This window comes from Chelonia mydas, chromosome 2 (assembly GCF_015237465.2).
Source record: "Chelonia mydas isolate rCheMyd1 chromosome 2, rCheMyd1.pri.v2, whole genome shotgun sequence".
NCBI lineage: Eukaryota > Metazoa > Chordata > Testudines > Cheloniidae > Chelonia > Chelonia mydas.
In genome coordinates, this window is record NC_057850.1 from 205,574,660 (window position 1) to 205,596,753 (window position 22,094).

The following is a 22,094-nucleotide window of genomic DNA, read 5'->3' on the forward strand; positions in this document are numbered from 1 at the left end:
TCAGGCTACTTGTGTGATGACTTGCAATGCAGTCACGCTTAGTTTTGCTTTTATAATTTCATCTTTTAAAAAGAAAAACTGAAACCTGCACCATGTCAGACAAGAACTAAATGCATTATGATGGAACAGTTATACATAGTGTGGGGCTGGAAAAGTCCTAACAGCCAAGTCTGAAATAACACAATGATACATGCTTTAAGTTTCTGCTAACAAAGCTTATTTCTGACCAGGAAGCTAGAGTATTCTTTTTTTTTTTTTTTGTATATTAAACCTCCAAAAGTGACAGTTCTTCTTCATATCCTTACTATTTCCTTTTCAGCTCACCAAGGCCAAAATGTCATCTTTTTTGTAAAACAAAAAATCAAAGCCAAATGGTAAAAATGCAAAGTTTTGGTTAAACAAACAGTCAGTATTTCAGTGGTTTTATCTGCAGCCTCCAGAGCAGCTAAACAAAGCCAAGATATTGTCCATCTCTTTGACAGACAAAGAGCCTCAGAGGTCCAGAATGACATGCCCGAGGCTGGCACGTGATTGGAGTAATTAAATTAAATAGCAGGAAACATGTTTTCCATATGCCATTGCCTGGCCACACACAAACTGTAACAGTAAATCTTTTATATAACAACGGTTGGGGGGAAAGCGTAACCATTTTAGAAGTGCACGGTGCCCACAAAAATAATGTTAAAGTGAGAATAGCAGCATGTTCTGCAAGTTCCCTGTCTTTGGTCATTGTCCTCAAATGTTAAGTCAGTTATTTATTTTTAAAGGTGCGGCTCAAACTGCTAAGGGTATGTGAAAACTCAGGAATGTTCATTAAGACAAGCTGAAAACAGGTTAAAGAAAAAAGAAATCTCCACACTGAAGTCAAGGGGAATTTCAGGTATTGCCTGAAATCAAGGTGCTAACACATTTCTGACAGCATTTTATCCTAATCCAGAGCTCAACAAATACTTCAGAACTGAAAGATAAATCCCTTTTCAGACTTTTAGTAATGACGTGAACTTAAATTTCATATTTTGTGACAACTTGTCTGAAGGATACAGCACATTTATCTACACCTTCATATATCCAGATGAATTGCACGTGGGTGGAATTTGTCACTCTTGTTTTTGGTTGGCACTGTTATTAGCACTATCTAGAATGCTAGTTTGGAACTAATATCTAGGAGTAGCTTTTAAATAGATGAGGATGTCAGATTAGATCACTGGTACAGTTTTTTGCACCACAGGGCCAAGACTGAAAACAGGAATGGAAGGCACTATTAATGAATGATTGTCACTGTGGTTTAAATGTCCAGTCACTGAGATTTCTAGGAGATGACTAATGACAGGTAAACCATTTCCCATAGATGATATTCTCGAAATTATAAAGTGTTTTTAACATAAAGAGGATTAAAAATCTGGGAAAATCCTACTTGGCACATCAAGACCTGTCTTTTAAAATAATGTTAATGAAACAAGAAGAAAAATGTGCCCAATATCTTTTTGGTTAAGTATTTATTGTGTATTTTTGCTAATATTTTTACCCCTAATGTGTTTCTGTAGCAGTTGGTCATAGCCTCAGCAGATATTTGAAGAGGTTTAGATTTCAGGGCGGGCACTGTATTAACATGTTAGTCTTAATAATTGATAATGATATAATGAAATCAGGATACAGTCTTCCAGCTGGAAAAATAATAGTGTAAATTTGTATTTCATAAATGGTATAACAGAGATGACAAGAGGTTGATACTCTTGGCTCTGCCTCTGGTTATTATAATATGCACTCAAATTGTTAAATTGAGATTTAGATGTAACAAGTATAGAGACTAGAACAGAGGATAGGTTTTTTTTTCTCTACTTTTTTAATCCTGTGCTTACTGATTATAATCTCCGTTACTAGACCAAGAAAATTCTTGTTTAACAATAAATCTAACATCATTGAAGGAGTCACAAAGAATAGAAATGCAACAATCAATTTGGGTGTCATGCTAGGTAGCTATAAATAGTATAGTTGGTAGAAAATTTTTGAATTTAAACTTTTTTAAACAAAAATTCTCAAGCTTCATGAATTGACTCCCTGAAAAAATTCAGTGAAAATCTGTGTTTTATTTATTCAACCAGCTATAGAGCTGGTCCAAATTATTAGATTTTTTTGGGAAAACAGAAAAAAATAGAAAAAAATCACAAAATTGTACTTAAAAAAAAAACAGCTGTGATAAATAGTTCTCTAAACTATTGCATGTAGTTCCAGGATCCTCAGTCTTTATCTATTCCAGAACTTCCCATTGAAGCAGTGATGTTATGAGGAAGGGGCGGAGGTGCTACAAATCAGTAGGTACAAAGGGACAAAACCCGCCATCCAGTTGAACGAGAGGGGATGCAGACGGGGCTAGAAGGGGGGGGAGGGTGCTGCTCCTGTGCCATCTTCCTCTGTCTCATTCCTTTCTTCTTTCCTGAAGAACTTATGGGTGGGCTTGGAGATGGCAGCAGGTGCTGTTGTCCTCTGTTTACCTTCCCACAGAAGTCATAATTATCCACTCAGGTACCTGGGACCTAAATTAACACTGTGTGAAGCAGCAGTAACTAGGGCTCTATGCTCGTAACCCTTCTAGAGAGGGTTTCCTTTGTGCAACAGCACATGCCTTCCAATGACCATGCACCCAGGAGGCAGAAGGCCCAAGGAACACTGTGGTGGGTCTGATACATCTGGGGACTTGTGAGGATATATGAATTGTTCCACTAAAACCATAGCAGGAAGCCAGGAAGGGGTGGGCTAGGGAAGTTTCTAGGCCAAAGCTCTTCAGTGAAGCAGAGGGAAACATAATAACTTTAGGGATAAGATTGTTCTCTTTATTCTGATAAAGTTAGAAAAGCAAATGTTAGAAAGCAAATGTTCCTGTAATTATTGTGCTCTTTATCACCGTAACGCTGAGGAACTCATGCTGCTTTCTCTGAGGAACGCTAAGCCAGTTCCACAGTGAACCCCACACAATTGTCCAAAAGGACAGTTTGAAGAACATTTTGTGGAGTTTCCTTGCTGTTTTATCTCCCGCCTGTAGGTAACTTTACTACTGCAGCCAATATTTAAAAAGGAAGTTCCCTCAAAACCTCTCTCCCTTGGTCTGTGATACATGATATTCTCTCTGGTTTTCCCACTCAAAATCTTATCGATCCTTTAACCTGAGACACTATATACCCAATCCAAATCACCCATCCCTATTCCCCTAGCCAAACACTTCTTTGACCCACCACATTTCCCCCAAAAGCTCCTCCAGAAGACTCCCCTACCTGACAGCTGTTCCTCACAGCAGCAGCAGTTGTGATAGGTGGCTGTATTGTGACCTCTCTTTGTAGCAATGGTGGAAGATGGTTTGTACTATGGCCTCTGGCTGTGGTGTGCATTGTCAGATGGGGAGTGGGTCTTCTCTGATGGTGGGCTGGGCAGCTAACTTGGGAGCGAACACCTGCTGGTCGATAAGCTACTAAAAGAAAATATCTCCAGGCACACCGGTCATCTGCTAGTGTCTTGAATCCTCTCAGATAGGTGTCAGGCCCCAACACTTGTTCTGGTGGATGGCCTTCTCCTTGCATAGATATGTGAAGTACAGCTATACTCCTTCTTGACCCCTCTGAAGCATTTGATGCTGTTGATCAACAAAAACTCCTGTTCGTCCTGCAGATTGAATACAATCAGCCCAAAATGGCTTGTGTCCTTCCTCTCAGACTGAGTCCAGAGCCCTTACCTGCAGAGTCCTACAAAGTTCAGTCTCATCGATATTATTCAACATCTATACCAAAATATTGCTGCAGTGGGTCAGATAACAAGGGTTGAAGTATCAACAGTACATACGCTACCAGCACTCCCAGCTACCTTCGAGACACCACTGACTTCCTGAGGAAACTACAATCCATCGGTGATCTTCCTGATAACACCATCCTGGCCACTATGGATGTAGAAGCCCTCTACACCAACATTCCATCACAAAGATGAATTACAAGCTGTCAAGAACACTATCCTGGATAATGTCACGGCTAACCTGGTGGCTGAACTTTGTGACTTTGTCCTTACCCATAACTATTTTACATTTGGGGACAATGTATACCTTCAAATCAGCGGCACTGCTATGGGTACCCACATGGCCCCACAGTATGCCAACATCTTTATGGCTGACTTAAAACAACGCTTCCTCAGCTCTCGTCCCCTAACGCCCCTACTCTACTTGTGCTATATTGATGACATCTTCATCATCTGGACCCATGGAAAAGAAGCCCTTGAGGAATTCCACCATGATTTCAACAATTTCCATCCCACCATCAACCTCAGCCTGGTCCAGTCCACACAAGAGATCCATTTCCTGGACACTACAGTACTAATAAACAATGGTCACATAAACACCACCCTATACCGGAAACCTACTGACCGCTATTCCTACCTACATGCCTCCAGCTTTCACCCTGACCACACCACACAATCCATTGTCTACAGCCAAGCTCTGCGATACAACCGCATTTGCTCCAACCCCTCAGACAGAGACAAACACCTACAAGATCTCTATCAAGCATTCTTACAACTACAATACCCACCTGTGGAAGTGAAGAAACAGATTGATAGAGCCAGAAGAGTTCCCAGAAGTCACCTACTACAGGACAGGCCTAACAAAGAAAATAACAGAACGCCACTAGCCGTCACCTTCAGCCCCCAACTAAAACCCCTCCAACGCATTATCAAGGATCTACAACCTATCCTGAAGGACGACCCAACAGTCTCACAAATCTTGGGAGACAGGCCAGTCCTTGCCTACAGACAGTCCCCCAACCTGAAGCGAATACTCACCAGCAACCACATACCACACAACAGAACCACTAATCCAGGAACCTATCCTTGCAACAAAGCCCGTTGCCAACTGTGCCCACATATCTATTCAGGGGACACCATCACAGGGCCTAATAACTTCAGCCACACTATCAGAGGCTCGTTCACCTGCACATCTACCAATGTGATATATGCCATCATGTGCCAGCAATGCCCCTCTGCCATGTACGTTGGGCAAACTGGACAGTCTCTACGTAAAAGAATAAATGGACACAAATCAGATGTCAAGAATTATAACATTCATAAACCAGTCGGAGAACACTTCAATCTCTCTGGTCACTCGATTTCTGATCTCAAAGTGACTATCCTTCAACAAAAATCTTCGAAAACAGACTTCAACGAGAGACTGCTGAATTGGAATTAATTTGCAAATTGGATACAATTAACTTAGGTTACTTTTTATAATGAATCAACCATTCCCAGTCTCTATTCAAGCCTATTTCCCCTTGTTTATTCCCCCCCTCCACCCCACTGTTCCTCAGATGTTCTTGTTAAACCCTGGATTTGTGCTGGAAATGGCCCACCTTGATTATCATACACATTGTAAGGAGAGTGATCACTTTAGATAAGCTATTACCAGCAGGAGAGCGGGGTGGGGGGAGAGAAAACCTTTTGTAGTGATAAACACCCATTTTTTCACAGTCTGTGTGTATAAAAACATCTTCTGTATTTTCCACAGTATGCATCCGATGAAGTGAGCTGTAGCTCACGAAAGTTTATGCTCAAATAAATTGGTTAGTCTCTAAGGTGCCACAAGTACTCCTTCCCATAGCTCTGGCATCCCACAGAAAAAAGTCCAGTTCAAGCTCTTTGTTCTGATACTGAAAGTCCTTTGTGAACTGGACCTAGCTACCTGAGCAGTTGTGCTTTCCCCAGGACAATGACCTGCTATACAGCCATGTTCCACTGGAAGAGTGAAACTGCCAGTCAACAGTGGGAAGTTTGAGAGTGCAGGAGACAGAACTTTCCTCAGAGCAGCATCTAGACTGTGGAATTCACTGCCAGATGAGATGAGAATAAGCACTGGCCTCAGTGCATTGAGAGCAAGATACAAAACATATTTCTTTGACGAAGGTTTCTCTACCTGCCCCCCCACCCCCATATCTCTAAAGTGAAATAACTAAACTAACAGAGTTATTTCTTTGAAAGGTTGGCGTAAAGGAGACATCCTTATTTCTAAATATGCAAGCGGATTCAAATACTGTAAGGGCGGGAGACCATATGAGCACATAACTAGAGAGATCAAGAGCAGCAATTGGTGCAGTCCCAGAGAGGGCTGAAAGTTACAAGATGCAGAGTCGTTTTTGGGCAGGCTGCAAAACAATATTATCCTGCCCTTAAATCCAAATGTAATGGATTCCAGTCCACCTTCATAACACATCCAAGGGTTGATTCTGTGGGATATCCCTCAAATTTAACAAGTTTATTTTACATAAAGAGTGTGGTTGTGTTGTGTGCAGTATTCACCATCCCCTCCTGCTGCAGAAATGGTGTTCCACTGCTCTTCCTTCCAACCCTAATACTTGGTTTGCATTGGTTTCCAAGGCTCTCTGTGCAAAGAAAATCGCTAGAACTAATATAAAAAAAAAAGACTATAATGAAAACTTAGAGTGTCCTTCATGGGGCACAAAGGACATTTCTGTTAGCAAAGGGGTTTGTGCAAGTTGATATAGTCCAAATTGCTTGCCTTAAGGCAGGGGTGGGCAAACTACAGCCCGGGGGCCACATCTGGCCCTTCAGACATTTTAATACGGCCCTTGAGCTCCAGCTGGGGACCGGGGTCAGGGGCTTGCCCTGCTCCATGCATGCCAGGGCTTTGCTCGGCTCCCGGAAGCAGCAGCATGTCCCCGTTCCACCTCCTATGCATAGGGGCAGCCAGGGGGCTCCGCACACTGCTCCCACAGTTCCCATTAGCTGGCACCCACAGCCAATGGGAGCTGCTGGGGCAGCGCCTGTGGATGGGGCTGCACCTCTGCCTGGGAGCTGGAGGGAGAACATGCCACTGCTTCTGGAAGCTGCTTGAGGTAAGCGCCGCTCAGAACCTGCACCCTTGCCCCAGCCCTGATCCCCCTCCGAACCCTTCGGTCCCAGCCCAGAGAACCCTCCTGCACCCCAACCCTTCATCACCAACCCTACCCCAAAGCCTGCACCCCCAGTCAAAGCCCTCACCCCCTCCTGCACTCCAACCCCCAATTTAGTGAGCATTCATGGCCTGCCATACAATTTCCATATCCAGATGTGGCTCTCAGGCCAAAAAGTTTGCCCACCCCTGCCTTAAACGCATATGATGCAAATTCTTCCTTAGAAATGAATAGATTTGAACTACTTGATGAAGTGAAATGTAAATGGAATGAGCAAGGTGGTGATGAATAGAGATCATATTTAGTGTTATTTTCTTCTTCTATCAAAACTACAAAAGAAATTGTATTGAAGATATAAGCATATGGTCAAGAATTCAGCACATTTAAAAATATCCATAAGACAATCCATCACACTACTCCACAGGAGATAAAACTTGAGCAATTTTCCATTTTGAGACAAAAGGAAACTATACAGATAAGAGAGAAGAAGAACTATAAGAGACTGTTAGATAAAATGCTAGAAGACCAAAAGTAACCATCTTGGAAAAAAGAGGAGGTTTAGAAGGATTGCTGATAGGGAGTTTTTCATGTCTAAATCACTGTTTCAGCCATGGATCAAGCCTGATATATCCAAAAGATGGTCCTGCTGGCTGCTGTTTGGTGGTGTCTGTGAAATGAGTTGGCAGAATCTGGTTGCTAAGAGATGGGTGACCAGATAAATAAAGAACTCAGCCGCATAATTAATGTTAACTGTCAATCTTACAGGCATTCTCAGCAGAGGGGGGACTGGCTAAAGACTGAACAGTCCTGAAGAGGCGCTAGAAGAGGTCCCCCATAGTCAGGTCTGAGGTTTATCGCAGAGCAGCATGAGGAAGCTCCCCTTTCAGTTTTGCTCAGAGTCTGACGGAATCTCATCCTGAAAACACACATTTTAAATGATAACATAAAGAATAAAAGAACAAGCACTGGGAGTCACTGCAGCGCACAAGTTGTGTCACTTCAGAAGATTGACAATGATCTAACTGTGTTGTCGGATGTGTAACCAAAACATCCCCGCTCTAGCTCCCCCTCATGGTGCAGGGGGGTTCTGAAGACATGCTTGGAATGCCCTACACTCCTCCAATCCCTGGATGCATAATGGGCCCTAACGGGCCGTTACCAGATTACAATATTCAGAGCAGCTTTGAGCTGCTCTAAGTAGCACCTGAGGCTGAACTGCTCCCAGGACTGAAGGGGCAGAAGATTAGTGTAATGGCAGCCTCCCCGCCTCCTGGATCCTGTGTGACACAGACTTAAGGAGCTGGCCTAGAAAGAAGAGTAATCTCATCATTGCTGAAGGCATTGAGTTGAGCTGGTATGCACTGGAGTTTTGTACCTACACTCTTCTGGTGACACAACATTTTCTCTAGAATTCTAAATACATTCAGAAACAGAATTAGGCCTCCATCCCTTCTTGTTGTGACAATATTATTCTGAACATGAACGGCAGTGCCACATCTCTAAGGCCAAAATGCTGTCCCTTGCAAAAGACACAGAAGGCTCTAAATTGGCCCAACCCAGTATGGTTACACTGTGCAAGTGGAGACTTTGAAGGGGGACCTTTCTTGCAGGGCTTTCTGGTGGTGTCGCTGGGGGCTGTGAAGGGGAGTGATGAGGAGATTCAGTGCGAAGTGAATTCATGGGGTTAAAACAACTGGCCTAGGACTGGGAGCCTGTGAAGAGCTGCTTGCTCCAAGCCAGCCACTTGGTTGTGGAAGATCATTCCCCAGCCCTTCGTAGAGCCTCCATGAAAAGCTCTTTATTCACACTCCATGTGGGGTAAATGAACATTTGGTCTCAGGAGTTGTGGACTGCCCCCCTTTGAATGTTGACTCTGAAGCCCAGTAGCAACACTTAAAAATCTTAGCATTGTTAACTGTGTCTGCACACATCATTGTGACAGGCACATCTACCTGCTCTGATTTATGGCTAGAGTTTGCCATTATAAGTGATGCTTGGTTCCACACTCTTCCCATCCCCTCCTAAGAAGGGCATCTCATTAATTTGTACAGCACCCAGCACAATGGGGTTCTGAGCTTGACTGGGCTTCTAGGCACTACTGTGTCATAGATAAGAAACTGGCCGTTGTATTGTACTGTGCTTTTAGAAATATAAGAACCATTCAGTTTTGTGATATAGAACAGAAAACAGATGCCGCTCCTAAGAATTGAAGTATACCATAAATGCCAGAAAACAGGGCTAAAAATAAATATATGCTCTATAAACATATGGCATAAAGCTAGAGCAGCACAGGTAGGAACACTGTAGAGCTACTGGGAAAAATACAGACTGATATACTCTACCTTGGCTATGCATTTAGATCTGACAGAGTTAGAATAAAAAGCAAAATAAAAATCAAGTTGGGCTGAATTATACTGAAGATGAAAGGCACAAGGGACAATACACAACCAAATACACTGATGCAAGCCTGTTACAGTCAACGGGATTGTACCAGAATAAATGAGAGGATAATTTTACCCATGGTGAACTTCTCTTTTGCCTTAGGAGGACTTCAGTCAGTGTACAGTATAATGCTCAAAACTATGATCCTCCGGCAAGCAAATGAGGTACTGAAAAAGCTCTGCCACCTAGATGATGGGAATTGCATAAGGAAATCAGAAAGTAAACAAATAAATGACAAGCAAACAACATCTTTTAAATGGATAAGTAGGCCAGGCTGCTACTCGGACAGAACATAATACAGCAAAGTTAATTTTCTCACTAATTCTGGCTGCAAATTGTGGAGAGTTCATAGCCTAGCGTTTTGGGAGTAATGTTCACAAAAATGTTTACCTCAGAATGCTAGTGAAATAAAAACAGGGTACAGCTGGATTGCTCAGGATGGATACGCAGAGTAAATCTCAGCGATCCTGAAGATGATATGGTAATGATAAAAGGTGCATGACTGAATTTCTGAATGGTAGAGATATGTCAGCACTCCTCAGATTACTTCTTCGCTGCTCAGAGATTCAGCTTTTAATACTATTTTGTTAACAACAAACAATGAACAGATATTAAAGGGAAAAGAACTGTATAACAGCAGTGAATGGCTGAATAGAGTTTGTTTTCTCAGAGTACATAACTTATATGAAGCATTTTTACTAATTTCAAAGTGATTGTTCACAAATGCTACATATACAGGCTTTATTTTTGACAACAGGACAGCATACGTACCTATTGTTCCAAAGAAGAGACACCTTACCTCCCAAAAAAATTACATGTGGTATTTATTTGATTATAACTTTTGTTTCATCGCAACTTGCTTGGAAACATGGCAAATAAAGAAATCTTTTAGCTACACTCAGAAAATGAATGCTGTAAAATAAGCTCTTGGGTTATAGATGGAAAATGTTTAAAACTGCTATTCTGACATGTTTATTAAAATAACAGGCCTCATTTCAAAATTTTTTGTCAGCAGTATTCTCTACTTAAGGACTTTAGTTTATAAATAGGAGATCAATATGGTAAGTTGTTACAGCAGTATGGTTAATGCTAATTAACCTGTTTAACTTTTTCAAATTAAGCCTTTTACCATTATTCTTTTTAGCTAGTAAGTATTTTGAGTATATCACTCAGATCATGGAAAAGTAGTGCTCATACAATTAACTGTAATGTAAAACTGTATTTATGGAAACATGTTTATTCATATCTATTTATTTTAGAAACCATTTATCTTGGTGCAAGAACCACTGGAAGTGAAAGCATTAAGAACCTAACCATTGCAGAGTTAGAGAAGATGGATAATAATTCTGCCAGGCCACCTTTTCAATATCTGATTTTCTGGATGCTTTATTTGCCCTTCACACATTCTTTGTAGCAAAATTTCAGAGACTCCTAACAATGAAAGTAGTTATGTATATTGAAATATGATTCCAATATATCTTCGTTAAAGTTAAAGCAATGTTAGGGTCCAACTCAAGAAAGCATCACCCACCATTCAGCAAAGCACTTAAGCATATCGTTATAGTGCTTTTCAGAATCAGTGTTGAAAACCACCCTATAATTAGTCTGAAGTTCTCTCTCCAGATTTATATTTATAGGTAAACTTTGTTTTAATCAAGGTTTCAAGAGACATCCAAAACTTTCGTCAGTTTCAGATCAACAAATTGTAGGTTATATATGAGTTTTGGAAATAGGAATGGAAATGATTTTCAAATAGCCCACATATTGGCTAATCAGGGGTCAGAAAATTTGGGTTTATCTGTATTTTATTTGTTCTGTATGGTACCATTGATAATCACATGTCCAAGACAAATGCCATGATGGGAAAATGAGCATGCATAGATATTATTTCCATTTGTTTTACAGTTTATAATGGCTGATGTAGGATCAAATAACAGACCAAAATAGACTTTGTGTAATCATTGTAAAAATAGTGTAATAAAAAATCTTGCTCCTAAAAGCTTTAATGGATTTTTTCAACAATGCGTAGCCAGCAGATTTGGTTATACAAAAAACAGAGCACCAACTAAAATTATCAACTTTACACAAAGCCAGATATATGAAAGGGGATCTTTTAAAAAAAGCTTTATTTGAGAAAGAAATAGACTTATATCAGAAGGCAAGAAAGGGAACATACAAACAGAATATATTTACAACACAAAACAAGAGATCACCTCCAAAGGTGTAGATTATAATAAATACAGTAGATTTAAAATGTAAGAGACATTTATCAATTAGAAATATGGTTATTTAACCCAGTTTTCCTTTTCACTGGTTCCAGGTAGTTTCTTGATTCAATTCAGAGGCTATCAAATTTGAATAGAATTAAAGTCCACTGGCTTTACTGGGGTAACTTTCCTGAATGACACTATAAAAATATCTTTTGTTGTTTGTTACACTTCTTTGAAATGATATTGTACAAAAGTCTTCTCATTTGCAAGTTCCTCTGTAAATAAAATGTATTTGAAAAGATTGACTATCCCTTTTTGGTGAGGCTAAAATTAGGCTTGGTAGGAAATGAAATATAAACAGAATGGGAAAATACAAATTTTCCTCTTTATCTGCTTCATTATGTTGAATGTGCATGTTATTTTCCCCCTTTGTATTTAAGCGCGGAGGACGGGGGGATATATTTAAGCAAAAACCATATATTGTCAATTAACAAGTCTTTCCTATCAAAGCTGATATTAATGTTTCAGGAGGCCTTTCTTTTACAGCAACTATTTAAGTAATTTAATTTGTTTGGAGACTTTTTATGGAAAAGGGTAATGTATCTTTAGAAGTCGCAACATTTTATAAGGGACTTTTATAATATTAGAGCAAAATGTAAACAACACATACTAATAACATATATTAGAACAACTTCTACATTTGGCAAAACAGCTATCTCTTTTGAAACAGGATACTGCACCTTAAAATACCTTAGCTTTAGAAATATAAATATTTTGAATAGAAAAAAAAAACTGACAGGGACTCCAGGTCAGTTTTGGATTATCCATATTAAAGAGATCTTAATACAATGAATCTTTAACTAGCTTAACAAAAGTAAACCTATAAAACAAGGTAAACATATCAAAAGGGAATATGAAGGAAATGTTTCACTGGAAAGCTTCCTTAACAATTTCCCTACTTGCTTTGTTATTTTCTTTGACAATAAATCAATTCATAGAGTGCCCTTTAAAAACAGAGTAAAACACTATCCATCCCCCCATTCCTTCCCCCACCCCCTTACATTCCTCAGTACATGAATCACTTGGACTTCCTGTTTCCATAAGGCATTTCCTGTTCACCCCCACAGAATCACTTTTCTTCAGGAGAACAGCAGGGACCTGACAAAGTACTGACTTAAATAAACAGTGCCTTCTATTGCATTCAGAGTTGTTCTGATTTTATAGCAAAAAAAGGACACCAGCATTCTGAAAGTACCGTCTGTATAAGTGCATTTATCATTTAGCAATTGTTAAAATATTTAATTTGGTAAAAAGTGACCTTTTGCCACATTGGTGTCTTACACACTATGTCATTAAATTAGCACTTCAGTGAGACCCTAATGGTAAAGGTTATACAATATTATATGATTAGTCTTTATTAAAAAAGTATTGACTATCAGATGATCTGTGTTTTTTCTACAATTACAGATATACCCTAATATCTGATTGGAACACAATGTTGCATATCATTCCTTGCCAATATTTGAATCTGCTTCATTTGATCATGCCTTTGTAGACAACATAATCAAATAGGGAAGAATGAAAAATACACTAAGAAGTGCAAAAGGAAAAACCTTTTAAATAGTGCCTTGCCTTGTATGTTTACTTCCACTTTGCACTCCCAATATCTCCATAATCATACTCTGTACACAAACCTAGGGCCTCTGGTATTGCAACCAATATCTGCCTAATGGAGAAAACAATCCTACTCTTAACAGTGTTCAAGACTACAGCATGATACATTATATACATATAGGTGAAAGGAAAAAGTCAAGACATCAGAAGAATTCAAAAACAGAGAAAGAATGTTTCATTGATCAGTTCTGGAAACGGACTCCAGCAACTACTGATCTCAACAAATTAGTTAAACAACAGTGAGTTCTGTTTCCCTAGAACTAACTGATGTGATGAAGTCGAGAGCGAAAACAAGTTCTCTGTATTATGCACTGACTTTTGTAGAATAATTGAGTGCAGCAAGTATTTTCTCAATTAGTGGCCTTTAAAATGAGCGTCACTATGTTTTAAGAGTGCACACAAATGCACCCACCTTTGTTAGATTCTCTGAACTCTAAAATGAAATTAGCTAGATCCATGAATCAAAAGACAGTCAATCTCTTATTCAAGCCCTAAAAATGCATTAGATGTTCAAATAATAACTTTAATTACAAATCCTGGAGCTAAATCTTTGCCTATTACCTGTTGCATAAAAGCAGCCTGCTCCCCAGATTCCATTTGCTGGGTTTGATTATCGTCATCAGTGTCCAGTGGCTCCTCTTTCACTTTCACAGCCCCCACATGCTGTCCTATTCTGTCATCCACACAAACGCTGCAGCTGTCGTCCCTAATGCTGTTACCACTAGAGGGAGCTCTTTCTTCCTGCATAGCATGATCTCCATGAAGCTCTTCTTCAGCTTCTTCGAGATGATTGCCAGGCTGCTTTAGCTGTTCAATGGATTTAGAGAGCAGCTGAAAGAGAGAGAGAGAGAGAAATTTAAAGTTACTGCCAATATTTCTCCACAGATGCCACACGCTAAGGATTACTATATTAGTATTTACAAGTGAGTCAAAACTCTCCTGGCAAAACTAGTTAAGATACAACTTTGCAGCAGAAGTTTATCAGAATGAAGAATGTAAGCTCCTCACTAACAGGATCCTATTGTCTTTCAATTTAGAAGATGCTATGTACAAATATAGCATTTTATAGTAATATTAAATTTAATAATAATAACAATACAGCAACATAGTTAACAGATGTGTTTATAAATACTTCCATATAGACATTTTAAAAAATGATGTTCTTCCTAAAATACCTTAGCAGTCAAACATAAATATGTTTTAATTCAAATATTTGACTTGCAGTTCAGTACATTTTACATAATATAGTTTGCATTGAACTTCTAACAAGCTTAACAGAATTAACAATACACAAAAATATAAAAAGGGGAGAATTGAGTCATTAAAAGCTCATTTTCCATGTATAGCTTGCAAATACTGGAAGGTTGAAAAACAGGGTTTCTGTGATATTCAAAATTTCAGCAGCTGAAAGGTTAATATATTTTCCCTATCTAACTAATTTAGTCTGCACCTGTGGAACTAAATTTTGTGGTAAACATTTCCCCATTTATCTTCTGCAAAGCACAGAAACTTCTGCTTTTGTTAGATTCTGTGCTTTGCTGGGTTTCCCTCTTTCCTGTCATTGATGGAGCTATGCCAATTTACACCAGGGAAGGCTCTAGGGCCTTTATTTTAAGTGGCAGTTAGCTTTTAGCAGATCTTTTTGTTAAAATATTATCAGTATTGAAACATGTTTACTGATGATAGAAAGAAAAGAGATCATGATTTACTTTAACTCAAATAAGTAGCCACATTGAAGCTGCCCTAATAATGAAAAGAAAATTTTATGTAGTGGCAAAATTAATTTGCAAAATGTGATACATGCTAAATCTTGTGTGAATTCTGGTACAGAACCCCAAAGTGAAGAATCTATTAGAAGGGAAGAGGAGGTGGTGCAAGAAGGTGTCTACCAGGACACAGAGAATCAATGAATTTCAAACAGTGAATAGCACTGGCCAGGATATGCACTTTGTCCCAGATTCACAAAGGTATTTAGGCACCCAAACCCCAGACTTAGATGTCTAACTCCCAGTTTTAGGAACCCTTGTGATCCTCAAAAGGCTGCCTAACCCTAAGTGTTCACTGCAAGAGTTCCCTTGGTGTCTCTGTTTCTGCTTCTGAGTATGGACACTGCTACCCCACTCTAGGCATCTGCCTATCTCCTGCCTAAGCATCGGTACGATCCATGAAGTGGGGGGAAGATAGGTGCTCCGCCCCCTATTGGGCCCAATCCAGTAGGAGTGCTCAGAGACTGCCTACTGGAAAAGGGGTGGGGGGAGGGGGGCATTCCATAACTTTCAATCCAATGGTTACAGCACTTACCTGGGATGTGGGAGGCCCTGGTTTATTTAGTTCCTTCCTCTGCCTGCTGGGGAATATAATTGGAATAGGGCTCTCCCACCTCTCAGGTGAATACTCCAACCACTAAGCTATGGAATATTCTGATGTGGGGGCTCCCTCCGTTTCTCCTATTGAAGCTGTTTCACTGTGTATAAATAAGGGGTCATTGTAGCAGGGGGACAGGACCTCCGGTCTCCCCATTTCCAGGCTACAGAGTCTCTCTCTGTCCCAATCACTCTAATTAATTATCCACCGTGGAACAACTTCAACAGGAGAGATTGAAGGGGCCCCACCATCAGACTATCTCACAGTTCAGCGCTTAGGGCACTCACCTGAACAGGGAGACTCCTGTTCAAACCCTTTCTCTCCCTCTTGTAGGAGGATGAAAACAGAACCTGGGTCTCCCACAGGCGAGTGTTCTAACCACTGGGCTAAAATTGTTAAGGTGGACACTGGAACCACCAGCCCCACCACCTCCTCCAGCCATTTTGTGTTGTGCGAAACTGGCCCCTAGCTCTTTCTCACAAGAAATAACTTAAGCACCCAAGCCACCTGTCTCCAAAAGGGGGTAGTTCCTGGCTGTGGATCACAAGCAGAGATAGGTGCCTCCCAGCAGTTCAGACTTAGGTATTTATCTCCATGAGAGGGTCCCATTGGCTAGCTTAGGTAGCTCCTTGCTTAGCATGCTGGCTTTTGTGGAGAGCATTCTTAGGCACCTATCTCTCCCCATTCATTGTATAGGGAGCCTAAGCACTTAACTCAAGCTTTGTGAATTGCTTTGTTATTCCTGCAGTTTTCTAGGTTCTGGAAAGTTAGCCCTTGCAACGCTCACCATCACAATGCCTAAGTCTCTTTGTGGATCCGGGCCTTCCTGTCTGTGCAGCTCACATGGAACTCCCTGTTGAAATTATAGCGAATCCTCTCAGCAGCAACCACAGAGCACAGGCATTAGTGAAAACAGTCAGCCATCTGCTTGCTTAAATATCTGCTGCAATGTAAGAGGACTTTCTGATGCAGGAAGGTGTGTTTTGCACTTCCTTGTGTGAGTTTCTGGAATGTGGTCCAGTAACTGCACCTCTAACTTGCTGGAAAAGATGCAACTGGGCCTGAACCTGCAAATGCCTAATCACAGGACTAGTCATTATTCATGTGAGCATACTGATTTGAAGTGAATAAGAGTTTACAGGATCAAGCCCAAGATTTATCATAGAGAAGTCTTCTGTGGTAGCAGAGTCGTGTCTTTGGGGACAAAATGTAAAATATTTTCAGATCTGCACTGGCTTGAATAGAAGTTGGCAGAAAATTTTCAGTGAAGAGTCCCTCTACTCTGGAACTTATTCTCCTTTTGGTGCAGCAGAGCCCAGATGTAATATTTATTTTCCAAGGGTTTGTTTTTTTGCCTCATAGGGAAGGCTTAATGGGGTATGAGTGGATTGGGAAGAGGGGATTTATGGTAGTTTGAGATATTTATCCAATAGCATTTTGTATGATGTTTAAAAAATTAACAAATAATGTGCAGATGCCTAAAATTTGGGATTAGTGGTTTTTTTATAAATGCAAAACATCCCTTTTAGGCTGTGGTCCACCTCCAGAATCATGGGCCGGTGTGAAAGAGAAGGATTTATGATGGTCACTGATTGAGGCAAGGGCAGAATTAACACCCCACTTTCACCCATGTAGACATAGGATTTATGAGCATAGTGCTGGAGGCCATAAAATCATCTTCTATTCTATTGCTAGATCCCACATGCAGATCATCTACAACACATCAGTCAGACTGTTTTCCATAAACATTAGGAAGCACCGACGCGATGTAATTGAAACAAAGAGCTACATCTCCTAGGCACTAATCATTAACACTAACCAGAGCCTGCAGCAGCAAAATAATAATAATAATTAAAAAAAGTTACTTTACCATTGTTGATCCTGAACAAGTTGTGTGTGTTACAGGGATAATTGGGGTTCTGGTCATTCCCCCATAGTGGGACAGGATTACCCAGGCCATTGAAGGTGCTGAGCCTAAAAGCAGATGCGTGCACCCACTTGTGCAGCTGCATTGGCAAGCTCAGCGCTTACGTCGAATAGTTCAGCTATTTTAAAAAAATATGTCCATGATGAAAGTCTTCAGGCAAGAGAGAGAACCCTTTCGGACACTGGTACTGAGGGCCACAGCAGCCCACTTAAAAAATCTCTCTGTTACTCTAGTATTCATCTATCACTTCAAATGCATCTTCAGTGCTGCAGGTGGCATCGTTATAAGCAGAGGAATCCCTGCTGGTGCAACTAACGCTAACTGACTCCTTATAAAGAAGAATCTGGAAAATTTCTCAGATCATACCAGTAAATGTCTTCCAGTTATTTCTCAGGGGCTGATGCTGCCCAAGAAGGCAGTGGAGCTAACTACATGTATGCAGAATAGTAGACTATTATCTGTCTTTTTGTTAAACATCTGTTGGTGATCCTGCAGCAAAATAAAATTAAAAAGAGTCTGGCTGCTGGCTGGCTAGCAAGCAAACACAAGCTAAAACATCTGTGTGACAGATAATCATATACAGCTAGCATGAGTCACTGACGCTGATCCATCTGTAAAACATTCCATATGCCAGTTGTCTGACATCAGGTGGGTTACTCGGTAGGAGAATCCAAGAGAGACTGAGAGCTAGTCCACAGCACAGTTAGGGAGCATATTTCATTTCCTTATTGCTCTCCTTTCTTCTGTGCTTTCTCACTTTTATGTGGGCTTGCTCGCCTTTCATGCTACTGTATGGCACTGTTCCTGAAAGCTGATGAGGCTACTGATGCAACCCCATTGTGTCATTTGGGGAAATTCACCTAAGTATGGCACGTGCTCAAATGCATTTTTGGATGACCTAATGAGTAGAGTGATGCAAGCACCTATAGGAGGGGTATAAATATATATATTTATTCTTAGACTACATTTACTGGTGGCATGCATTTAAATCTGCAATATTGCTGTGTTAGGGCCTGATCCTGAATTACTGAAATCAAACTGGATATTTGCTAAAGACTTCACTGGGATCAAGGCCTTTGTAAGTAATAAATGTGTGCCTTGTTTCATAGATCTCAAAGTGCTTAACCAGGTGAGTATACATTGTCCCTATTTCTGGAGAAATAAAAACAAGGCAATAACTTTCCCAAGACCACATGGCAGATTAGAAGATGGAACCTTGAGTTTCCTTGAGTCCCAGCCATGTTTAGTCCATGAGTCTACAGCTACTTCCCCTCCCTCCTTGAACTTTCATTTTGTTTATGTGGTTTAAAAGAGAGCTTGGCACTATCATATTATATTGCCAAATATACCTGATACCACACAGCTCTTCTAGTCATATATATTCATCATTAATGATCTGGATGATGGGATGGATTGCACCCTCAGCAAGTTTGCAGATGACACTAAGCTGGGAGGAGAGGTAGATATGCTGGAGGGTAGGGCTAGGGTCCAGAGTGACTTAGACAAATTGGAGATTGGGCCAAAAGAAATCTGATGAGGTTCAACAAGGACAAGTGCGGAGTCCTGCACTTAGGATGAAAGAATCCCATGCACTGCTACAGGCTGGGGACCGACTGGCTAAGCGGCAGTTCTGCAGAAAAGGACCTGGGGATCATCAGTGGACGAGAAGATGGATATGAGTCAACAGTGTGCCCTTGTTGCCAAGAAGGCAAATGGCATATTGGGCTGCATTAGTAGGAGCATTGCCAGCAGACTGAAGGAGGTGATTATTCCCCTCTATTCAGACTGGTGAGGCCACATCTGGAGTATTGCGTTCAGTTTTTGGGCCCCCACTACAGAAAGGATGTGTTCAAATTGGAGAGAGTCCAGTGGAGGGCAACAATAATGATTAGGGGGCTGGGGCACATGACTTGCAAGGAGAGGCTGAGGGAACTGGGCTTATTTAGTCTGCAGAAGAGAAGAATGAGGGGGGATTTGATAGCAGCCTTCAACTACCTGAAGGGGGGTTCCAAAGAGGATGGAGCTAAGCTGTTCTCAGTGGTAGCAGATGACAGAACAAGGAGTAATGGTCTCAAACTGCAATGGGGGAGGTCTAGGTTGGATATTAGGAAAAACTATTTCACAAGGAGGGTGGTGAAGCGCTGGAATGTGTTACTAGGAAGGTGGTAGAATCCAATCCTTACAGGTTTTTAAGGCCTGGCTTGACAAATCCCTGGCTGGGATGATTTAGTTGGGGGTTGGTCCTGCTTTGAGCAAGGGGTTGGACTAGATGACCTCCTGAGGTCTCTTCCAACCCTAATCTTCTATGATTCGATATGTTAAAAACATCAGTTTACACTTTACTTCCTGATATTACTCCTTCAACTTGTCTGATCATTTTGTTTCTGAATCTATAGTTAAATACATAGATTTGGATACTGAAAATGAATGTTGTTTGCAAGCATGAATATTTAGTAATAGTTTTGGAAAGAGGAGTCCTTAATTTGAGCTCTAATGAGACTATACTTTAAAATAATGATAAAGCCATGTTTCAGTTAAAGTTCTAAATTAGAATTGTACAAACTGGACTTCTCCAAAACAACATGCATACATTTTAGAGTTATTCAAATTGAGACAGCAGCTTAGAGAATGACCTCAAGCTACTGTAATCCATATTGTTTCATTTTTTTGTTTTAAGGAAATTAAGCTGTAAGGAATATGCATAAGCATTTTTTAATTACAAGAGTCCAACCAGAAAAGACATTAAGAGACAATTGTGGCTGCTTAGCTCTACAGGAAAACGGGGAGAGTGCGTAAATAATCTGGCCATTGAACACAGGCCTTTTATAGCTCTTTCCATGGCATACATGTATCCTTTACAATGAATGAACTGTTGTAAAATCCATAATTTCCTGATACTATTTAAATGAAAGGTTTCAGAGTAGCAGCTGTGTTAGTCTGTATCCGCAAAAAGAAAAGGAGGACTTGTGGCACCTTAGAGACTAACAAATTTATGTGAGCATAAACTTTCGTGAGCTCCAGCTCACTTCATCGGATGCATTCAGTGGAAAATACAATGGGGAGATTTATATACACAAAGAACATGAAACAATGGGTGTTACCATACACACTGTAAGGAGAGTGATCAGGTAAGGTGAGCTATTACCAGCAGGAGAGCTGAGAGGAAAAAACCTTTTGTAGTGATAATCAAGGTGGGCCATTTCCAGCAGTTGACAAGAATGTCTGAGGAACAGTGGGGGGGAGGAATAAACATGGGGAAATAGTTTTACTTTGTGTAATGACCCATCCACTCCCAGTCTTTATTCAAGCCTAAGTTAATTGTATCCAGTTTGCAAATTAATTCCAGTTCAGCAGTCTCTTTTTGGAGTCTGTTTCTGAAGTTTTTTTTGTTGAAGAATTGCCACTTTTAGGTCTGTAATCGAGTGACCAAAGAGATTGAAGTGTTCTCCGACTGGTTTTTGAATGTTATAATTCTTGACGTCTGATTTGTGTCCATTTATTCTTTATGTAGAGACTGTCCAGTTTGGCCAATGTACATGGCAGAGGGGCATTGCTGGCACATGATGGCATATATGACATTGGTAGATGTGCAGGTGAACGAGCCTCTGATAGTGTGGCTGATGTGATTAGGCCTATGATGGTGTCCCCTGAATAGATATGTGGACACAGTTGGCAACGGGCTTTGTTGCAAGGATAAGTTCCTGGGTTAGTCGTTCTGTTGTGTGGTTGCTGGTGAGTATTTGCTTCAAGTTGGGGGGCTGTCTGTAAGCAAGGACTGGCCTGTCTCCCAAGATCTGTGAGAGTGATGGGTCGTCCTTCAGGATAGGTTGTAGATCCTTGATGATGCGTTAGAGAGGTTTTAGTTGGGGGCTGAAGGTGATGGCTAGTGGCGTTCTGTTATTTTCTTTGTTGGGCCTGTCCTGTAGTAGGTAACTTCTGGGTACTCTTCCACACTATCAGAGGCTCATTCACCTGCACATCTACCAATGTGATATATGCCATCATGTGCCAGCAATGCCCCTCTGCCATGTACATTGGCCAAACTGGACAGTCTCTACGTAAAAGAATAAATGGACACAAATCAGACGTCAAGAATTATAACATTCAAAAACCAGTCGGAGAACACTTCAACCTCTTTGGTCACTCAATTACAGACCTAAAAGTGGCAATTCTTCAACAAAAAAACTTCGAAAACAGACTCCAAAAAGAGACTGCTGAACTGGAATTAATTTGCAAACTGAATACAATCAACTTAGGCTTGAATAAAGACTGGGAGTGGATGGGTCATTACACAAAGTAAAACTATTTCCCCATGTTTATTCCTCTCCCACCCTCCCCCCGCTGTTCCTCAGACATTCTTGTTAACTGCTGGAAATGGCCCACCTTGATTATCACTACAAAAGGTTTCCTCTGCCCTCACTCTCCTGCTGGTAATAGCTCACCTTACCTTATCACTCTCATTACAGTGTGTATGGTAACACCCATTGTTTCATGTTCTCTGTGTATATAAATCTCCCCACTGTATTTTCCACTGAATGCATC

The 22,094-nt window shown here is 40.7% G+C and overlaps 1 protein-coding gene across 12 annotated transcripts in view; it reads right to left on the bottom strand.

Annotated features, from left to right (window-relative positions):
- The window catches only part of HDAC9 (histone deacetylase 9), a 686,372-nt gene that overhangs the window by 212,876 nt on the left and 451,402 nt on the right, over positions 1-22,094 (bottom strand). For 10 of the 12 annotated variants that reach the window (XM_043541104.1, XM_043541102.1, XM_043541108.1 and 7 more), the window contains one exon: positions 11,489-14,092. In XM_043541104.1, coding sequence (XP_043397039.1) covers positions 13,772-14,092 — 321 coding nt within the window. In that variant the 3' untranslated portion in view covers positions 11,489-13,771. Of the gene's footprint in view, positions 1-11,488; positions 14,093-22,094 lie in introns of those variants that run through there. The other 2 variants (XM_043541099.1, XM_037890577.2) reach the window with 1 other exon arrangement.